Source organism: Lissotriton vulgaris, chromosome 12, assembly GCF_964263255.1.
Source record: "Lissotriton vulgaris chromosome 12, aLisVul1.2, whole genome shotgun sequence".
Taxonomy (NCBI): Eukaryota; Metazoa; Chordata; class Amphibia; order Caudata; family Salamandridae; genus Lissotriton; species Lissotriton vulgaris.
In genome coordinates this window covers 597,665,922-597,685,923 of record NC_141700.1, presented here as the reverse complement: position 1 = coordinate 597,685,923, position 20,002 = coordinate 597,665,922, and the positions used below count along the sequence as shown (strand labels likewise).

Genomic DNA, 20,002 nt, shown 5'->3' with positions numbered 1-20,002 from the left:
CCTAGGGGGGACAGGAATTTCTTCCTCTAGTATCCCTTTCCTAGTTCCTATCTGTCTTAATTTGTTGAAAAACGGCATCTTGTTACTTGATACTGGACACTCGATACTTGTTACTTACTCTGAACACAGCTAGTTACACAAAAACACAGTTATGTACATCAAACAGTCACTCATACCACGACGTTTATCACATGAAACATTTTGAACACATATGGACTACCCTTGAATTCCAGAAAACGAGAACAAAAATCGAAACCTTGAATACTTTATATACTGCTAAACAGTACAGATACACTGCCAAGAACAGTGCAAGAACTTGAATGCCTGATGTACTGCTAAACAGCACAGATACACTGTCTAAAACAGTGCAGACCGTGTTTGTGTACCCAAACCCGTCTTTACCGGATACATAATAATGCACCCGTCTAGATGCGTCCCCAGCAACGGTACTCACCGGGAAGCACGGAACAGAAGGCCTCGGAAAACTCGACTGGACTGGACCGGACTGGACTCGACTCGACTCGATGCGAACACTTCGGAACTGGTGGGCCTCTTGACACCTCGGACCTTGCTTCTTTCGGCTAGGCTCTGGTCGGGATCCTCCGCACTCCTCACCGCCTCGTCTGGGTGCTGATCGCAGTCTCCGTCACCTCCGTAGGCCTGAGGGAGATACAGGAAATCCTGCGGGTACGCGTAGTTGTCCGTCTTGACTGTGGCAGGGGGCAAAGGCTGCAACGCACCAACCGGCGCGTGGGGTGGGGGAGGGGTCCCTATTCGGGCGCCAGATTAATGTGGTAAATATTTAATTACCGTCCTAATTTCTATGCAGGTAAGTACTTAAAATAAAATAACTCAATCGGAAAGAAAGACACAGAGTCCGTGGTGTTAGAGTTCTTAGGGGTTTTATTCCTTAAAAAGGAATGGTTCTTGAACCGGATATCGGATTCCTGACACCACTGGGGTTCAGGAAGGGATAGAGCATACTTTATTGACAATACATAACTTTTATACTTAATGCACATAATGAAAACCAATGCAGAAGGCGTAACAGCTGAGAGGAACAAGATAAGAGCACACACGTGTTAACAATACGTAATCAGAAGGCGGGAACTAGGGCGTGCACAGAGGTGTGTGCTAGAAACGTCATATGAAAGTGTCACAAGTGGGTGGGTACATGGCAGAATCTTGCAATGTCAGCAGAAATCTGAGGTCTGGATGCGCGCGCAGCTGCATGACGTGTGATTGACGTGAAGCTGGAGGGTGTAAGGGACTTGACATTTACACTAGAGGAAAGAGACAGAAGTCTGGCATGTCAGATCAACTCGTTCCTATATCATATCTGATATCTGATGTTTGGGAACCATATTATCTAGAATGAAAGGTCTCTTGGGCAGAGGCTATCCTATACTGACTATGAATGCGTGCATATGTGCCTACGTGTCTGTGTGTAAAGCGAGGGGCCATGGGCCTACCATGGTAACGGGAGCTATGAATTACTTGCATGGAGACAGAAAGGCCGGGCCCTTTGCTCTGCAGCCGGGGATTGTTTATCTATTCTGCTAGACTGGAATGTGTTTTCAGGAAGCTGAGCTTGGCTATACTGATAACGTGAAGGTAAAATACTGTCTTTGGCTGGCAAGCAGGCCGAGCCAGGCTCCGCTCGCCTCGCAGGGAGTAGGACAGAGTTCACGGGGGGGGCATCCCACGTTGCAGTTTCAGGAGGCAGAGATGACTTTGAAAAGAGGTTCGATGACAGAAAACAGGGCCTAACTCACACAGAGCCAGGAATACGTGAAAGTGCACCATACAAAGACGGTGGCAAGGCATATTTAAGAACGGAATATCCGACCCATTCAGGGTGGATCTGAAAGAGGACACGTTAACGTTGGACGCAAATGTATTTGCGTCTTCATAGCTGACACAGGAGGGAAGTTACATGCCTCTTAAGCTCGTACATGGAGACGGTGGGGTACACGTTAGGGAACATTTCTTGACCATAAAATTTATATTTCCTCAGTGTCTTCAGGACCATAACCTGTGGAACAGGACAGCATGTCATCCAAGGAGGAAGCGTTAAGTCAAGCCGTCAATTACTCCAGACTGCCCTTAAAAGATAAGATGGAGGAGCTCTGAACAAATAGCTCTACTACGGCTGATCTCTGCAAGACAAAAGAGCGATTAACGGAAGCGGAGACATGAATCTCAGGATCAGAAGATCAGATCTCTGCAATGCGGGTCCAACTTCTAGAGGCCGCCAAATGCCTAGAAGATAGCTGAGAATGCAGAAAGGAGATCCCAAAGGAACAGTATTCGAAATGTGAGAATAATACTCTTATAGGCTGGTTAAAATCCTTGGTATACCCCAGGACACTTGTCCCACTGCTTTTTTGTGAAGCATGCACATCGGACTCTGATGGCATGGCTCTCTCATGGTGAACCCTTAAAATGTGTTATTGTGCGCCTCCTCAATTACAACAACAAGGACACTACCCTTGAAATGGTCCACAAACTGGTGACAGTTACTCAGGAGAATCACAAAATCATGCTCTTCCCAGAGTACATGCGAGCAGTGCAACAGCAACAATGCTCACTCCACAGTCAAACAGAAAATCATGGCGATGCAGCTGAAGTATGTGTTGATGTACCTAGCCAAACTCAGGGTTCCCTTTAGCGGTAAGCCTTTTTTCTTGGATAAGTCTGCAGCTGCGTGGGTCTGGTTTGAGAAGAGGCATCCAGCAAGTTCAGACAGAGCCTAGAAGGACTAGAGTGACAGACACTCTAAACCACAATAGAAAGAATTCGGCTGCCCGGAGAGAGTCCTGCACCCACGAAGACTGGTGGTAAAGGGAGAGGTTTCAGCTGACCAGAATGCAGAGATAGAGACGTTGCTCCCCCATATCCGCCTTCCCTTGCCACCTGACAGTACTATGTGCCTGGTGCTACCAACAGAAAATGAAATATTCCAGGCTGGTGGGGTCTGGTGAGACGGCCCAGTTTGAACACCCAATTAAAACAAGACCCCGATACAGCATTCTGCAGATCATCCAGAAGCAGAAATGTGCCCCTCTGTTGCGGATGGTAACAAGAAACATGCTTTCACTGCTAGATGATGGGCGAGGTGCATCAACATTGAACGACGCTGGAATCTGGGGATCACGGTTCGATCCCTGGCACCGGCGGCAGATTAGCCCAGCACCATGTGACTCTGGGCAATAGCTTGCTTAATCTTCCCGACGGCCCCCAGCGCCTAGAGACCCTTGCGGGTGATTGTGCGCTTTACAAATGTGGATTTATTATTATTTAATCTGGTTCCACTGTTAATTGTTCACTGCTCTTGAATTGGGCAACATATGCTTGTGGGGGTGGAATAATGAGGTGGGGGAGGGAGTGAGAAAGGTGGAGCTGCAACGCAGAGATGATGGCTGTTCATTGTTAAAATTGCTTTGTTTTGCTACAGGTCTGAGGTATCATGCAGCAGAGCGGTTTGTTCCTAAGGTTCTAATACACAATAGCATCTCGATACACAACAGTCTCCTGAGCTGCTGGTGTAAGCCTTGATCGTTAGACGAACATAACATATTTACAAAAGATTTATTGGACCCAAGACATATGTCTGTTTAGCATTATACTAGAACTTACAGGCGTAGAAGTCCTTCACTGGGGATGCACTAGCTATACACACAATTATCCATGACATGATCATAGGCCACCATATAATAATCTCCTGGATTGTTAATGGGTTGAACAACAAAATCAAGAGAGGAGCTGTGATGCTTTACACCAAGAAATATGTTGTTAAAACCCTTTTACTCCAGACTGTCCCACTGTAGCTTCAAACAGGCTTCGGCAGGAGGGGAGGATGGGGTAACCATCCTTTTGAGGAAGACATTCACCTTCAGGTTATTTGACAAAAATAGCAGACACTTTGGCTGCTTAATCATTTGAGGGAGAGTAGTGGGGCAGCTGTGGACGCTTGTTAGTGTACATCTCGAGAGGACACATTTAATCATGCTTTAAATATCCTATTAAACGTAACATGAGGGATGAATATTGTAGGTGGGGATTTCAAATTAGTAATACACCAACGCTAGATGAATACAGTGCATCCGCCGTGAGAGACACAGGAGCCTTGGGCAACCTCCTCCGGTCATGTTGATGCATGGTGTAGATGGAACGCAACCAAGCAACAATTCACTTTTTACTTGAAAGTATGTTATGTTACACGTTTTGTAAAGCGGGCAGCTGCACCAGGAAAGGGACGTCCCAGCGCTACAACTGCAAAATGTTATAGGCACTGAAGTAGAAGCACAGGAGACCGATTAAGCAGGAAAGAGATGTGTTTTAATGGCTTTACGGAACAATGCATGGTTTTGGATGCTTCTGATACTCACAGGAAGAGAGTTCCAGAGCTTCGGAGCGAGAACGTTAAAAGACCATCCTCCTGCCCGAGCTTTTGTTACCTGGGGGAAAACCGCCAGGTGCTCTACCATTGAGCGTAGCTGGCGGGTGGGTGTGTGTGTGTGTGTGTGTGTACGGCAAAGGAGATTGGCCAGAATATCAGGGGAATGAAGGTTCAGAATTCTGTGAGCCATACAAAGAGTTTAGAACTGAATACGTTTTGCCAATGCCAGCCAATGCAGTCTGTGGATAGTGTCAGTTGTAGGACAGGTTCTCGGCACGCCGAGGAGTGTCCAGGCTGCATCATTTTGTGCCCTTTGTAGGCAGAGAATCTGGGCTCTGCTTGTCCCCAAGTATAGGGAGCTGGCATAGTCCAGCCTAGATAGGAGTGGAACCAGCCCAAGGCATGGCCTCCAATACCAATCTCCTCTAAACGCACCAGCAAGATCTGGTGGGACACTGTGTCGAACGCAGCGCTTAGAACCAAATGTATCAGTCCTGACGTGCGACCGACGTCCAACGCGCCCCATAGAGATTCAGTTACAGCCAGAAGGGCGATTTCCGTGCTGTGATGTGGGTGGAAGCCTTTCTGGGAAGGGTCAAGCAGATCATTATTTTCGCTAAACCTCATGAGAAGAGAGTTGATGTAAGCTTTGGCGATCTTAGATACCCACAGAAGGAGAGAAATAGGGCAAAAGTTCTCTGGTATTGAGGCATCCAGTGTGGGTTTTTAAAGTAAAGGGACCACCTTGGCCAGTTTCCATGCTTTGGGGACTACCGCAGAGGACCGAGATAGGTTTTTTGTTGTTGTTTTTTCTAAGGTTTATTTATTGATTTTCATCAAATAACAACCATAAAGTTCAACAGCATGTATACACAGGTACATTCACAGAGTAATACATTTACATAATACTGTAGCACTATGGTGGAACAGTCCAGCGCTGTCTGCGTTTATCATACATGACCATTCTTGAGCAGTACAGTGTCATTAGTTCTCAACCATAGATGTCAGATATGTAGTTGATGGTTCCCATAGGTCACTTGGCCTAGAAGCATTAGGTAACTCTACAGCATAACAGGTGATTTGGTCTTGACAATATGACATAACTCTTATCCACTGCTTATGCTGCGGTGCAGGCCTGCCACCCCAGTGAAGAGAGACTCTACGCTTTGCTAGCAGCAAAGCTAGGACTTTCAATTTTCGATGAGCAGCTTTAATCTTTAGTACATTTCCTAACACATATTTGCAGAGTACAGGCTATCTGTTCCCCCATCATTTTGTTAAAGTGTGTATAACCTGCAATCAAAACTCAGACCTTTGGACACGCCCAAGCTAAATGTAGAAAATCCGCATTTTGAGTGCTGCATCAGGTACAGCATGCTGAGTCTCGTAACCCGTATTTGTACAGTTGTGCCGGGGTATAATACATTTGGAGCAGATACTTATAATGTATATTTTCTGAGATTACCATTTGCGGTCAGTTGGCTTGTCAGTTTGCAGCACGCTGCCCATTCATCCTCTGTCAATGGGTTTGGGAGTACGGCATTCCATTTCTCCATTGGTCTTGCCCCAACCATTGCGAAATCAGTTTGTGCAGCCCTATATAATTGGGTGACTAATTTGGTTCGTGTTTGCGTTGTGTAGATTAACTGCAGCGTCTCTAATGTGGGCGACTCGTCTGGAAAGCACGGATATAATGCTTTCAGTGTGGCTAACAGTCTGCAGTAGAGGAACGTTAGCATCGCAGACCCATCCTTGCCCTCCACAAACGACAGCCCAATAAACTTTACTTCCAGATATAGATCCTCTTTTGTGCGTATTCCTGCTTCGTGTAGTATTTTGATTGAACCTGCCTCATTTGTTACTGATAGGTCAGTATGGTGGAGCATACAAAGGGAGTTTTTGGGCCTTCCTCGCCAGCTCCTGACACACATGTGCCATGCATTGCACTGTATCTACTTCTCCCTTTTCAAACATAGTACTGGTATTTACAATCAGGGCTTTAAGTGGAACAGAGATAGGTTGAACAGTTTGCAGAAGGGGGAGAGAAGCTGAGGTAGGAAACATAATTCCAAATCACACAAAGACTACATTGTTATTCCTATGGTAGAAACAGCAGCTTTAACACAGGAGTGTATCCTGCCTAGGGGATCTCAATAATAAATATTGAGGTGAAACTGCTGGCATACGTTTTTGCCACCAGGCTATCCAAAATAATATGTACCTTAATACACAGTGACTAGAATGGCTTTATGCTCACTAGGAGCCCCAGACACAGTCTCAGATGCTTTCAGGTGGCCCTTGTGAAATCAGCAGCCAGGTGGCCGGTGGACTTGGAGAAAACATTTGACATGGTCCATTACCTTTTCTGAATCAGGTATTCTTGAGAAAGACCTTTAGCACCAGATCTGAAATGTGCCCAGGAATCGGCATAAAGTGCAGCAGCTTAAATAAGGGTGACTGGAGTGCTAGCCTCCCCCTTTCCCATCGGATGTGGCATGCACCAAGGTGTCCTCTCTCACTGCTTAGGTTTACAGTTGTGGCAGAGTAGATGCACCTGAACGCGAAGGTGCCTGGCTTCGGGTGGCATGGTGGAGAAGAAGATAGAGAGTCACTATAGGCTGATGATCTGTTCCTCTATATTCATTGGCCAGCTAATACTGTTCCACCCCCTATCCATATGCTTTAGATATATAGGGAAGCATGTGGCCCTTGGGTTAACAGGGTAAAGTTCACTTACCGGACAGTGAGGGGCGAGCCACCAGCAATGTTGCTTGACACCAAACTACAGGTCACAGTACACCACTTCCATTACCTAAGCATGATCATGGTGAATGATGGAAAACGTGCTGGAACTCAATATTGCCCTGCTTCTGAAGCAAACTAAATGCAAAGTGACTGGGTGGGCAGCTTTTCCCCTTAGTCATAATGGTACCAGGAGCACTCTCTAAAACAGTTATACTTTCATGCCTTCTCTATGCCGTCCAAAACTACCCTTATCCACTCGTGAGAATTCTTTCAGCCTCTAAGATCAATGCTTAGTAATTTTTCATAGGCTGGTAGTACACCACAAGTCTCCTTTGAGAAATGCATGCCATCCACCATTGAAGCCAGGCTGGGAATAGCAGATACACAGCTATGCTACTGGATTCACAGTCACACTTGATGACTGTTTTTGGTGATAGATCAGACTCTGTGGTGTGACTAGAACTACACCGATTAGAACTGTAAGACGCGTTTGCTTTACTGTATGGAACTCCCATCCCAAGTATTCTACCACCTACCACAAAAGCACCACTAATATATTGGAATACAGCCCTTAAGTGGATTCAGCAGCAAGGGAAACTATCCAATAAAGCCCCACTGTATGGCCCTAGTCGGTTTACACGTGTGGGACCTCATTAGCATTTCCAAGTTTGGAGAAGTGTGGGTGCAGAGCCACATTAAAGCATTCAAGCACATTGCAAGAGATAGTTTGCTCAGCAATACCCAACTTCACCATGCCCTGAAGGTGTATAGAGAAAGGCTAAAAGCAGTACGGAACACAACTCTGGGAACTAAAGTAAAAATGGAGCAGATGGGTAAAAAAAAGATACATCTCAGATGTATAAATCCCTGCTTCTCAATGCGTCTGACCCTCTTTTGTACGTGAAAAAGAGATTGAAGGCGGGTCTGGGCTGCTCAAGAATGACGAATGAGCAGAAGCAACGATGGCTACATACAAATTGGCCAAGGTTTTTCATTTGAGGCACACACAACTCAAAAACTACTGATAATGCTGCCAATAAATTAAAAGTACAGTATTCTAGTGTTCTTTAAAATATCCTGATCCTAACAATGAGAGCTCAACCAAACACTTTTCCTGATGCACTGCAAAATGGGATATAAACCTAAGATTTCTGTAGGACCAGAGAGTAATATTAATCTTTTTGGAGTCTGACAAAACCCTGCACACAGGAAACTAGTGGAGTTATGGAGAGATGTTCTTTCTGTTGAGTAGGGTCCTTGCCTGCAGAAAAGATGGGGGTTTTGAGTAGGTGTCATGGCTTTACACCAACCAGGGGAGCACTAAGCAATTCCTTAAATGGAGGCATTAAGGAAAGTATCAGTTGGATTGGGAAGTTACATAGGACAGGAAAACAAATAAAACCTTCCCAAGTACCCCGCTGTATTACTGATGTTCTTCACGCCAGAATAATCTGTACAGCGTATTGCGCTCTTCACATCCTGTATCAACCACTCACTTATGTCCAGCAACACCTGTATCCACCACCAAATGTCTCATCTACAGTGCAACTATAGTGTGCTATTAAACTGTACAATTCAAGTAATGTCCAAAGGAGTTTATTTTTCAAAATGGCAATCAAAGGTCTCAACACTTGTACACTATTTGCCTTAAGACACAAACAGGCGATTACAAATGTGGCATATGACTGAATTCAAAGGCTAGGTTTCAAACGTGTGTTTGTGCAAGTTTTATTAGGGCTCAGGACTAGCTAGGTAAGGAATATTGCTTCTATTTGTATATCAATGGGCTGGCTACGCATTCACTGTTGTTCAGTATCTTCACGGTCTCTCCTCTTCTTACACTTTTATTATTCCTGGACTTCTCCCTCACAGGATCACACTATGAGCAGTATTTGGTGGGTCTGTCAGTGGCCTTTAAACCAGTTGATCTGTCTCTGGGTAAGCAATCAATACAGTCCGTACCCGAAGTATATGATGCACTTAACTCCAGCTCAAACTCTGGAGCTGTGTTTCCAACTGCGTCCGCCTGAATAATTGAAGGGGGCGAACACAATAGTGATGGGCTGCTTAGCCGGCATCCTCTCACACACCCTATCAGGTAGGAAGGGAAAATACATGCAACTGACCTTCATTTCCAGCATGTAATAAGCAAGGCAAAGTACTCTCTCTATAGAGACCAGCCTTTGCCTTTAAATGTAAATTCCTCAATGTAGGGTACATCAATATATCAAACAGACTTTACCAAGTACTGTAGGGCTGCAGCCATGTGCAGTATTGCCTCCTCATTTTGACTTGTACACCAAGAAAGGGAGGCTGACATGATAATACTGTGTGGCTTCACCCATTCTGAGCTGACAAATCCTGCATAATTGTTCTGTTTTTCTCCACAAGAATGCAACTAGGTTTTAAATTTCAAAATCTGTGCAGAGAAAAACCATCACATGGAGTAATTTGCAAACTTTTCTTATACGTGAAAATAAGGGACCTGGGGCCATATATATGAAACAAAATTTTGTTTGTAACGCCGAAATTCGCTGAATTTCGGCGTTTGCAATTCAGGTAAGTGGGATGTAACAGCCTCGCAAAATAAGGAATCGCAAAATAGTGATTCCCTATTTTGAGATTGCATTTAAGGAATCGCAGATTGCTATTCCTTAAATGCAATGTAAGAGGCACAGAAAATGTGCAATTTGACCATAAGGAATCGCAAATTACCACCAACTTCAAGTTGGTGGTAATTGAGATTTCTTTGAAAAAATTCATTTTTTTGCATTTTTTAATGTGCTATGTGGCACACATACATGCCCTTAGGGCATGTATGTGTGCCACATGCGCACACATGTACATTTCAGGGGTGCAACAGGGTGTCCTTTTGGCACCCTGGCACCCTTGAATTTGCATTTGCAATTTGCGATTCTCTAATTGAGAATCACAAATTGCGAATATCTCCCCATTCATTCCTATTGGCCTCTAGGCCCATAGGAATGAATGGGGAGGTATTCCTTAATTTCGAATCGCAATTTGTGATTCGCAATTAAGGAATATGTAGGATTCGCAGAATTATTTGCTAATCCTACATACATCCCATTTTGTGGTTCTCAAATACCGATTCGCCAAAAATAGCTATTTGAGAATCGCAAAATGACTTTTTGATACATATGGCCCCTGGTATCTAAAGCACAATGGGTGAAGTGTTAAGAGTAAGCAGGTAAAGTGTCTAGAAATGGCTTTGGGCGTGAACAGATTTGATTGATAAAGCAGAAAAATCAAAGATAAAGCAAATCATTAATTGAATTTTGAGTATATTCTTAGACCCTATATTAGGAAAAGACTAACATTCATAAACATTACATTAAGAGATACAATGGCTTGTGAGATTACCTACATGTAACTGTTTCACACATGCCATTTCTGGTTTTTACCCAAGCAGACATCTACTTCATTCATTCATTCAGATTCAGCATAGATGAAAACAGTTATTTTAAACATTTGAACTACTCACTATATAATGTCGGAGACTTTTTCTTTCGTATTCCTTAAACGAACCGTGAAATGATACAATGATCTTATCAAATTTTTCGGTGTGTCTTCCTAAAAACTCTGTTGCATCTTCTACGTTTTTCAAAGAATATGAAGCTGATGTCATTAGAGGTTTTTCTAGGGAAAAAACATTGAAATGCCTTCTTAGAATGTTAATTTATCAATGAAGATGCATATTAGCTGGCAGTTCCAATCTGGCAAAATAATATGCAGCACTATTTTAGATGTGTGACTGTTTACATTAAAGTATGATCTTGTATGAAGCCACATACTATCAGTTGTTTGACAGTTCTCATTTCAAATTCAAATATACTTTATTCGGCTTTGAAAGACAAAACCATAAAAGTTCATGATAAATACAATTTACAATCTATATAAAAACATTTTAAATGACTAGAGTACAGTAAGGAAGGGTCCCTGACATAAAAAGTTATTTTCCGCTACAAGGTTATGGCAGTATCAAAGGAGTTTGTGGTTTAAACACAGGAGTTCATGATTAGCCTTTGTTATATGTCCAGATATTCAGGGGGGAAAGCCCGGGATTATGGGGTAAAAGTCATGTAGGTCCCATATTGATATTGGGCCATCTCTTACTTGAGGCGGACAGGTTTTCAAAAAAGGTACTATGTTTCGGTCCCTAAATCTCACGAGTACCAGGTCCCCCACAACGTCTTTGGGAAGAGAGCCCAGCCAACCAACCCTTCTAACACTCCTTATTACTCCGTATAGATTAGGAGGCAATGGTCTATTTTTTGACAGCCAGAATTTGGTTTTATTGACTAGATCATATTGTCTCTCACTTTTTCCTGGTGGGAGAGAAGGTACGCCCGCAAGGATGCACACGTATGGGGCCGCTTCCGGAGGTAAATGGATAGAATTAATTTTATTTTGACCTACTCTCGGTGCGGTCAGCTGTGGGAGGGAAACTTTAGTGGGGAATTTAGGTGTTTGTTGCCTTGAAGCAGTAGGGCCAGTGGGTTTTATTTGATGCCTTTTATCCAGCACAGGTGGTTTTGAGCCTAGATGTGTAGGAGAAGTCTTAGGGCGATTGGGTGTAACACTGTGTTTGCCAACCAGCGGATTTAAGAGAATGGCTTTCTCTATCTCGGAAAGCCGTTCCCCTAACAAGTTCATTTTTTCTAGTAAGGGTGCTATCATGGAACTAAGCAGTTGTTCGATAATGGGTATTATTTGCAGTTGGGAAGGGGGTGCTATGGCTTCTGGAAACTCCACAGACGGAGGAATCATTGGGGAGTTTGCAGTGGATGGAATTTTAGAATTATTTCCACCTTTTATGACATCGATATTTTTCCTTTTTGTAGATGGGATCTGAGGGGACTCATTGCTTTGTGTATTCGGACTGCAAGATTTATTAACAAATATGGGTGAGTCTAGAAGTGTAGCCTTGTGTGAAAGTAAACTCACATTTGTGGGCAAAAGGGGAGTTTCTAATGAGGCGTATGTGGTTTTGCAAAGGAGGTTCAGCTCATCTAACAGGGAGCACGTTTGCCCACTGCTGTCTTCGTAGGTAAAATGGTCCACCTTGGTGGTCATGATGGTATAGGAATGTAGGACCTTAATATGTGAGAGAGTCCACTAATAGGAACACAAAATACTTACAGGGGGTCTATACCTATTATATAGTATGCCTAGGAAGTGGCAACCAAGGGGGGTGGCCCGGCCCGTCCTTTTCCGGCCTTTGAGGGCCGTGGAGGGCCCGCCCTTTGCCCGGGCTTCGCCCCGGGCTATGTCCCGCGTGCGTCCCGCGTCGCGGGATTAGGAGCTAGATTTAAAACACTCCAGGCAGGGGGGCGGGAACGCCGAGGGAAGAGGCAGCAGCTGGTGAGCACAGAGACTGCTGGACCTCGCAGTCCCTCGGCGTGTGCAGCAGTCTTTCCCCTGAAATAGCCCCACTCGGATTTACAAGCGCTGGCAGAGCGCACAGGTCCCACGTCGTCCCTTCAGGCACAGAACCCTCTGTGAGCGGCACCCGCGAAGCGGGGGCCGCGATAGGTAAATGAATAACCAGGCAGGGGGGCGGGAACGCCGAGGGAAGAGGCAGCAGCTGGTGAGCACAGAGACTGCTGGACCTCGCAGTCCCTCGGCGTGTGCAGCAGTCTTTCCCCTGAAATAGCCCCACTTTGATTTACAAGCGCTGGCAGAGCGCACAGGTCCCACGTCGTCCCTTCAGGCACAGAACCCTCTGTGAGCGGCACCCGCGAAGCGGGGGCCGCGATAGGTAAATGAATAACCAGGCAGGGGGGCGGGAACGCCGAGGGAAGAGGCAGCAGCTGGTGAGCACAGAGACTGCTGGACCTCGCAGTCCCTCGGCATGTGCAGCAGTCTTTCCCCTGAAATAGCCCCACTCGGATTTACAAGCGCTCGCAGAGCGCACAGGTCCCACGTCGTCCCTTCAGGCACAGAACCCTCTGTGAGCGGCACCCGCGGAGCGGGGGCCGCGATAGGTAAATGAATAACCAGGCAGGGGGGCGGGAACGCCGAGGGAAGAGGCAGCAGCTGGTGAGCACAGAGACTGCTGGACCTCGCAGTCCCTCGGCGTGTGCAGCAGTCTTTCCCCTGAAATAGCCCCACTCGGATTTACAAGCGCTGGCAGAGCGCACAGGTCCCACGTCATCCCTTCAGGCACAGAACCCTCTGTGAGCGGCACCCGCGAAGCGGGGGCCGCGATAGGTAAATGAATAACCAGGCAGGGGGCCGGGAACGCCGAGGGAAGAGGCAGCAGCTGGTGAGCACAGAGACTGCTGGACCTCGCAGTCCCTCGGCATGTGCAGCAGTCTTTCCCCTGAAATAGCCCCACTCGGATTTACAAGCGCTGGCAGAGCGCACAGGTCCCACGTCGTCCCTTCAGGCACAGAACCCTCTGTGAGCGGCACCCGCGGAGCGGGGGCCGCGATAGGTAAATGAATAACCAGGCAGGGGGGGCGGGAACGCCGAGGGAAGAGGCAGCAGCTGGTGAGCACAGAGACTGCTGGACCTCGCAGTCCCTCGGCGTGTGCAGCAGTCTTTCCCCTGAAATAGCCCCACTCGGATTTACAAGCGCTGGCAGAGCGCACAGGTCCCACGTCGTCCCTTCAGGCACAGAACCCTCTGTGAGCGGCACCCGCGAAGCGGGGGCCGCGATAGGTAAATGAATAACCAGGCAGGGGGGCGGGAACGCCGAGGGAAGAGGCAGCAGCTGGTGAGCACAGAGACTGCTGGACCTCGCAGTCCCTCGGCGTGTGCAGCAGTCTTTCCCCTGAAATAGCCCCACTCGGATTTACAAGCGCTGGCAGAGCGCACAGGTCCCACGTCGTCCCTTCAGGCACAGAACCCTCTGTGAGCGGCAGTTCTCATTTCATCATAGATTGAAATTAAACAACATTCACTCAGAGATAAAACCAAGCAATATGGTGCAAATTTTACGGAAACGGAAATTTTAAACTGAATTGAAATAAATCTAGTCTACCCGCCATCACCAATTCAGGCTCTTTCAGACTTTACAAAACCCGTAATTTCCTTGGCAGACCAATTTCTATATATTCAGCTCCCAGTAACAACTTAAATTCTTATTTTTCTGAAAAATGTTTCATCTGAAGAAAATTTGCAAACGGGTATTCAAATGTCTCCCAAATCCTTAGAGAAGAGTGCATTAACATCACTAAAAACATAAAAAAACAGAACTATATCTCTGCAGCAGTACAAATGGGGACATCTATGCTTCCACACAACTGAGAACACACTCTGATTCTGAGAAGATACTTTTGTAAGTGGAGCCTGTAACTAGTGCTCAGACCAACAAGGTGGGTACTCACCCTTTTATGTTTGTCCGCAGCTTTGCAGTTGCTTGTACCTGTTTCAAGCTGTGCCCATCTCTACTCATTCTAACTAAAGGGTGCTAATGGTGAGGGCCGTCCTAACAAGCTTACACTCACCATTCTGATGCCCCCCAGCGTCTTCAGACCCTTACGGGTGATTAGTTTGCGCTTTACAAATACCAAGCTATTTATTTATTCTAAATTGTTCCTTTTGGAACTATGCCCTAAGAACTCTATTTAAGCCTTGTAAATAACAACACAGCTACCCAGAAATTGCAAGTTTCTCTAACAGAGTCAGCAACACGGAGTCTGTGTTGATCTCATTCTAATTCTGCTCCTCCATCAAACATCAAATCAAATGGCTTGCTTATTTACTTCAACACTTAAACGCATATTTGGTATTCTACCTGTAAAGTTAATCTAGTATTCGAAGTCCTTTGCATCTCCCTTGACACCAAAATGCACAAAAGCAGACCTGCCTGCATGAAATGAGGGAACACCGAACATTTTGTTGCATGTGGGTAACTAATATATCTCTAAATAGTCCCAAAGGATGATGTAGTACTCTTCAGTAAAACAGAATTAAAGTTCTAGAGTAATAAAGTAGCTTGGTGGTTTTGGTAATTTTACAATGTTACTAGTACTCAACTGCAACTACCTCTATCCCTTGACCAAGTGCATTCCCTTACATGTCCCTTGAACAATAACAGAACGCTACAATAGGACCATCAACTTTCCTGCTTTCAAACCACACCAGCGATAATTCAAAGTTTGTAGGGGAGACTCTAGACATGGTGGACCAATTTAGGTTTTGGTCTATGGTCTGGGGTTGTGTATTCTCTTTTGTGCACTCAGGCCAATAGTGGAGTACTCCATGAACTTTTCTTGTGCAAGATGGTTGTACGGTTTTTGCGAAGTTAATGCACTGTTTTAAGTTGTTTTACGGTAAAACTTCAGTGCCCTATGGCCGAAATAAAGTATTTTACTACTGGTAGGGGAGTAAAATAGCAACCAGTTTATGCCACAAGACTCAAAATGTATCCACATGTATAATTAACTTGTAGGTACCTTTTACTAATGGCACAAAGATTTCCTCACTTGAAACCGAATCCCACTGCGGAGCACTCCGAGGTAGGGGGGAGGGGATAACGGGGCAGGGGGAATAAAAAAAAAATGCAACTCAGAAATACTCAGAGATGACAGCCAATGGTTGTGAGATACATATATATATTGCAACAAAAGCGAATGTCGCTTCCATGACCCAGGGCCCTTGAGAGGTGTCGCACTGCGCCAGCGGGACACGCTGGACATTCAATTTACTACTACCAAACCCATGAAGTGCACTCTCAGGCGAATTGTAGAAACAGCAAAAGTTTATTCAGTTCTTTTCCTTTTCTCATGTAGTCCTTTACTACGAGGTGTAGTCCTTTCATTATGCAGATATGTAAACCTTGCTTTTTGTGGCCATTGCGTGAACAAGACTGTGCCAACAATCGAAACACGTTACAGAACCAAATAAACTTTTGCTCTTCCTACAAAAAAAATAATAACACAGAAACAAATAAACTTTAGCTGCTTCTCCAATACACCTGACAGTGCGCTTCGTGGGATTGGAAAATATATATGTATGATCAAGCCTGCGGGTCTGGCGAAACGCGTCCGAAGGGCTGACTTGAATAAATTATTGGGCAGCACATAGTATCGTCTATGCGTGGTGTTTGCTGCGTGTTTGAGCGTCAAAATATATATATATATATATATTTGCTGAGGTGTGCCGTCTCCTCGAGGAAATAAAAATTAATGCTCACCTGCACCTGAGGTCTCCTCTCTTCTTCCTGCGCAGCGGTTTCCAGGACTGGGCTCCGGGCGAGAGGTAGCAGGGATTGATATATATATATATATATATATATATATATATATATATATATATATACATATACACACACACACACACACACATACACACATACTGGCGGTCGCCAGTAGGTAGTTATAGTTGAGACCTAGTTTCCATAGGAAAAGCATTTTTTGTTTTCCCAATAACATTTGCGTCGTTTGACGAATCTTCGCAAAATTTTCAAAACTAGTGGGGCGCTCCGGTCAGCTCCTATCTTGAAAGTTTTGGGGTGATTGGTCAAGCGGGGTCTGAGAAAAAAGGGGTGTCCCAAAATGTGTTTTCCCCATGTTATTTTCCATAGGAATCTTTAGACTAAGCTACAGCCCAAACTGCTGAACGGAATTACACAACATTTGGCAAAAAGGTAGGTCTTAGTTCAGAGGACCTCAGGATACAAGTGGACTTCATCCTCCGAGCAGCAGTGCGCCATCATGATGTCATTTGAGAGGTCATCAGTGATGTCACTGACCATGTCATGCATGATGTAATATGTGACGTCATCAGCAGTGCATTGCGGGGGCGCGAGTTATAGTTAGCTGAACTAACTATAACGGGGGAAATTCTATGGTTCTGTACGAGTGAAATGTTCAACTAACTATAATGTCCCTGAAACCTATGGTTTTTTCAGTGAATTTGTAAAGGTTTTTTAAATGCTAATTTCTAACTATAACGTGCCTGAAACCTATGTTTTTTTCAGTGAATATATACATATATATATATATATACATATACATACACGCACACACATATATATATATACATACATATTTACACATATACACACACACGATATATTCACTGTAAAAAAACAAAGGTTACAGGGAAGTGGTTACAGGAATATTATAGTTACGCTCAGATTTTACTTGTACAACACAAAGGTTTACGTGACAATATACCTTGGCCTTGTAATATTAAGATTTATAATTTTAATACAAAAACACCGAAATTCAACAATAATAGTTTACTGAGCTAACTAGAACTTGCACCCCACCTTCCACTGCTGATCACCTCACATATTACATCACTCATGATATGTTTAATGACATCATTGATGAAATCACTGATGACATCCCAAATTACACCACTGAGGATATTTCAAATGACAGCCCTGATAACATCATCCAGACCCCAAGGTACATCTAGACGGAATGTTTTGTAGCGTTTTTAATGCTAATGGGTGTAAGCTATAGCAACATGCTTGGTCTTCTAATGGGTCTTGGGTGTGTGAAAGGAGTGCGCTCTCTGTGAATTGTTGCGCACAGCGCAAAGACTATACGCAGCAGTGACTTGTCAGCTCAGGTCTCTCCACAAGAGGTCGGCTATCTGTAAAGGTTTTTCTACAGGGTGAAGGTTGTACGTGGTGAGTGCTTCCTGTCCTAAGGGGCCTGGATTGTCTGGAGGAAATGGGCACTCCATCAGAGACTGTGCAAAGGAGCCAATACTGTACACAGCAGGCACTTGCCCACAATGACTGCTTGATTGCCCTCAAGAGGTTGGCTCTCAGCAAAGTGTTCGGTACAGGGTGAAGACTGTGAGCAGTAGGGCCTTCACCACCTAAGGGAACTTGGGTGTCTAAAGGGAGGGAGTGGGCTCTCCGTGGTGGGGTTCCTCATAGGGCAAAGACTGTTCATGGTATGTGCTTTCCTATCCATGTCTGGTTCTTTGCCCACAAAAGAATGGTTAACGGTAAAAGGTTTGGTACAGGGCAAAGATGGGCATAGTAGGGGTTTGGCCCCCAAATGAGGCTGAAGAACTGTCCACAGGATGAGGATCCTGTGCAGCAAATGCTTGCCCACCCATGTCTGGTTGATTGCCCACATGAGGTCCGATATTCATAACGTTTTTACCCAAGAGGCCTGTGTGTCTGAAAGGTAATTTATGCTTTACATGATTCAGCATCACTTAGTATTTACTTTCATATATGAAAAGTTATATTTGTTTATTGACAACTTTCAACAGCAGTAGGTTAGAAGATGTGATCAGTAATTTGATCAGTGATGCCATTTGAGAGGTCATCAGTGATGTAATCAGTGAAGTCATCAATAATGTCACTGAACATTGTAGCAGGGATTCTGCTCATACACAAAACTGTGCATAGAGACTTGGAACCTCAGTGAAATAGGGTGTACCAAAACTCACCTTAGTAGCCAAAATCCCCTACCAGACTAGCAATCAGTGTCTCGTTGGTTCTTCCATACCCCCAATGATTAGACAACCCAGAACATGGAACTTTGAATACCTCAGGTAATGTGGAACACATGAACACTCTTTCGTTATACTCTCATACCAGTCCAAAACGGGGAGTAAATGAGGACACGTGCAAGTTTGAAATATTTATTTCTAATGCCGTGTTCTCAGGCGCAGCGTCTTAGCTAATACAAGCAGACATATTATAAGCAACAAGATTATCAGCATAGTTATTATTCCATAAAATACAAAAGGGAGAAAGCATGTTAAAATGCTAAATAGAAATAGGCTAGATTACACCTAGATATCACCCTCCCTTGCTAGTAGGTTATTTTAGATCTACAGAAGGTCTCTAGGGCGGCCCCATACCTCTGGTCCTAGTAGAAATGGATCACATCATTTTCTACACCGGCTCTATGCATGCGAATGTTCTCCAAGTGTGTGAGCATGCCTGCGCAGTGGATTATTAAATGAGCCAAAATCAGAGGTGGCCACAGCTGCATATATGTTATGTCTAGAACGTGCGCTGATCAGACCGAACAGCAACCACTGTGTTGAACTAAGCTTGAAGGCCCCGGCACTCACTGTTCAGACAAAGATAACCAAGCAAGGCTGCTACTATAGGAAAACATATTATTCTCGTGTGAAGCAAAACAGTCTGCTAGATTCTAAACATTTATAATAATATGTGCAATGTGCAAAGGCAGCAGAAAGGAAAAATGGTGTTTAAACTTCTAATAAGCTCATGCTAACTTAACACAGTGTAAATGCAAGGCTCATCCCCATGATAACAGGTCAAGAGTGATGTTATATATGTGAACATCATAAGAAGTGCATGGCGGGGCGCAACTATACATCAATACTTGCATCTTCTACAGTGCACAGACAAGAAAAACCCAGAGTCCATGCGACAACATTGATAACAGATCTGTTCAGGATATACAAGGACAAATCTTCAGACAAGAACCAAACAGTCCCAATAGTCGCAGTCAGCACCAGAAACCCAACTGCATTGTAGACATTCCTGTACCACATGGCCACATATTACCAAATCAACCTATCCCCCTCATAACAACCCACCCAGAGCCCACCTACTCTCACCGGCTTGTCAAACTCTACAACTTATCAGGTCACAAATATCCATGGGAACAATACTAATTAATCAGGCATCCACTCTTCCAGCAATCCACAACAATAGGACTAAGCTAGGGGGGGACAGACCCACGCACATCCATTTATAGCCATTGACACACTCGCTCACTCCGATCCACTCCCAATTTGTTCGCCTGATTCCGAACTCAAGTCCGCATCCGCAGTCCTGAGATCCACAACCAGTCCCTCCCACGCCTGCACCGCCTCCAGTGCCCTATCATGGTGGGATCTCTGGGCCTGCCGCAGGTGAATCACGCTCTCACT

General features: G+C 44.8%; 1 protein-coding gene across 3 annotated transcripts in view; it reads right to left on the bottom strand.

Annotated features, from left to right (window-relative positions):
* Nucleotides 1-20,002, bottom strand: part of ANKRD27 (ankyrin repeat domain 27) — a 719,886-nt gene that overhangs the window by 591,330 nt on the left and 108,554 nt on the right. For all 3 annotated transcript variants that reach the window (XM_086945455.1, XM_086945456.1, XM_086945457.1), the window contains one exon: nucleotides 10,650-10,804. In XM_086945455.1, coding sequence (XP_086801581.1) covers nucleotides 10,650-10,804 — 155 coding nt within the window. The remainder of the gene's footprint in view (nucleotides 1-10,649; nucleotides 10,805-20,002) is intronic.